The sequence below is a fragment of the Penaeus vannamei genome, chromosome 33 (genome assembly GCF_042767895.1).
Source record: "Penaeus vannamei isolate JL-2024 chromosome 33, ASM4276789v1, whole genome shotgun sequence".
Lineage (NCBI taxonomy): Eukaryota > Metazoa > Arthropoda > Malacostraca > Decapoda > Penaeidae > Penaeus > Penaeus vannamei.
Window position 1 is genome coordinate 7344778 of NC_091581.1, and position 2500 is coordinate 7347277.

At 48.4% G+C, this 2500-nt stretch overlaps 2 protein-coding genes across 2 annotated transcripts in view; both read left to right on the forward strand.

Moving 5' to 3' along the window:
• Nucleotides 1-2294, forward strand: part of LOC138867942 (basic salivary proline-rich protein 3-like) — a 2584-nt gene extending 290 nt beyond the window's left edge. The window contains exons 2-4 of the mRNA XM_070145218.1: nucleotides 614-959; nucleotides 1162-1474; nucleotides 1721-2294. Of these exons, the coding sequence (XP_070001319.1) occupies nucleotides 614-959; nucleotides 1162-1474; nucleotides 1721-2294 (1233 nt within the window). The remainder of the gene's footprint in view (nucleotides 1-613; nucleotides 960-1161; nucleotides 1475-1720) is intronic.
• A 144-nt stretch (nucleotides 2295-2438) lies between these two features.
• LOC138867943 (trans-Golgi network integral membrane protein 2-like) overlaps nucleotides 2439-2500 on the forward strand; it is a 1014-nt gene continuing 952 nt past the window's right edge. Inside the window, exon 1 of the mRNA XM_070145220.1 lies at nucleotides 2439-2500. This exon is cut by the window's right edge and continues 28 nt beyond it. Coding sequence (XP_070001321.1) covers nucleotides 2439-2500 — 62 coding nt within the window.

Below are 2500 nucleotides of genomic sequence, written 5' to 3' on the forward strand. Positions count from 1 at the left end.
TGCGGCTTCAACTTGGAGTTGGCGATTACGCGTTTGTTTATATTCGTCGGTCAAATGAGAATCCATGGTCAATGGTTTTGTTATTACTTTTTACTCGCATTTTAGGTTAAATTTTAATGTAAATAATAATGTAAAACTAAATATAAATAAATCTGAATAATTAAAAAATATATGATAATATATATACTTTGAAATGAAAATATATGCATACCATGCATACTCTAGAGCAAAGACTATATACGCAAGACGGGAAAGCATGGCAAAAGCCTGTGAGTCCCAACGGCTGGATGATAGTGTAATATCTGAACAATAGATGGCGTTGTGTACACGATGTATCGTCTGTTTGTTTACTATCGTGAAACGTCGCTTACCCAAGGAAAGGGATTGTTTGTTTTTGCATGTTTTATGCTTCCTGTTGTTTTAACTGTAGGACCTAAAGCACAAGACTCAAAACACAGCATCCAAAGCACAGGGCCCATATATATATATATATATATATATATATATATATATATATATATATATATATATATATATATATATATATATATATATATATATATGACTAAAGCACAGGACCCAAAACATAGTACCCAGAGCACATGACCCAAAGCACAGGATCCAGAGCATAGAACCTAAAGTACAGTATTCAATACACAGGACCCAGAGCAAAGGACCCAGAGCAAAGGACCCAAACCGCAGGAACCAGAACAAAGGACCCATAAGCACAGAACCTGAAGCACGGGACCTAAAGCACGAGCCCAAAGCGTGGGACCCAAAGCACAAGACCTGTATCACGGGACCCAGAGCAGTGGGACCGAAAGCACAGGACCTGAAGCATGGGGCCCAAAGCATGAGACCTAAAGCACAAAACCCAAAGCACGGGGCCCGAAGCATAGGACCCAAAACACAGGACCTAAAGCACGAGCCCAAAGCACAAAACCCAAAGCAAAAGACCTGTATCACGGGACCCAGAGCAAAGAACCCAAAGCACAGGTCCTGACGAACAAAACCCAAAGCTCGGGACCTGAAGCACAAGACCCCAAAGCAAGGAACTTAAAGCACAAGAACCCAAAGCACGAGACCCAAAGCACAAAACCCAAAGCACAAAACCCAAAGCACAAAACCCAAAGCACAGGACCTGAACCACGGGACCTAAAGCACGAGCCCAAAGCACAAAACCCAAAGCAAAAGACCTGTATCACGGGACCCAGAGCAAAGAACCCAAAGCACAGGTCCTGACGAACAAAACCCAAAGCTCGGGACCTGAAGCACAAGACCCCAAAGCAAGGAACTTAAAGCACAAGAACCCAAAGCACGAGACCCAAAGCACAAAACCCAAAGCACAAAACCCAAAGCACAAAACCCAAAGCACAGGACCTGAACCACGGGACCTAAAGCACGAGCCCAAAGCACAAAACCCAAAGCAAAAGACCTGTATCACGGGACCCAGAGCAAAGAACCCAAAGCACAGGTCCTGACGAACAAAACCCAAAGCTCGGGACCTGAAGCACAAGACCCCAAAGCAAGTAACTTAAAGCGCAAGAACCCAAAGCTCGAGACCCAAAGCACAAAACCCAAAGCACGGGACCCAAAGCACAGGACCTGAACCACGAGAAGCACAAGACCCAAAGCATGGGACCCAAAGGATGGGGCCCAGAGCAAAAGGACTCAAAGCACGGGACCTGAAGCACAAGACCCCAAAGCACGGGACCTGAAGCACAGGACCCAAAACACGGGACCTGAAGCACAAGACCCCAAAGCACGGGACCCAAAGCAAGGGATCCAAAGCAAGGGACCCAAAGCAAGGGACCCAAAGCATAGGACCCAAAGCACGGGACCCAAAGCACGAGACCCAAAGCACAGGACCCAAAGCACGGGACCCAAAGCACAGGACCCAAAGCACAGGACCCAAAGCACAGGACCCAAAGCACAGGACCCAAAGCACGGGACCTGAAGCACAGGACCCAAACCACGGGACCCAAAGCACAGGACCCAAAGCACGGGACCCAAAGCACAGGACCCAAAGCACGGGACCTGAAGCACAGGACCCAAACCACGGGACCCAAAGCACAGGACCCAAGGCACGGGACCTGAAGCACAAGACCCCAAAGCACGGGACCCAAAGCACAGGACCCAAAGCACAGGACCCAAAGCAAGGGACCCAAAGCACGGGACCCAAAACACGGGACCCAAAGCATAGGACCCAAAGCACGGGACCCAAAGCACGGGACCCAAAGCACAGGACCCAAAGCACGGGACCCAAAGCACAGGACCCAAAGCACAGGACCTGAAGCATAAAACCCAAAGCACAAAACCCAAAGCATAACACCCAAAGCACGGGGCCTAAAACACAGGATCTGAAGCACGGGACCCAAAGCACAAGATCCAAAACACGAACCCAAAGCACAGGACCCAAAGCAAGGGACCAAAAGCACATGACCCAAAGCACAGGATCCAAAGCACAGGAACTGAACCACGAGAAGCACAAGACCCAAAG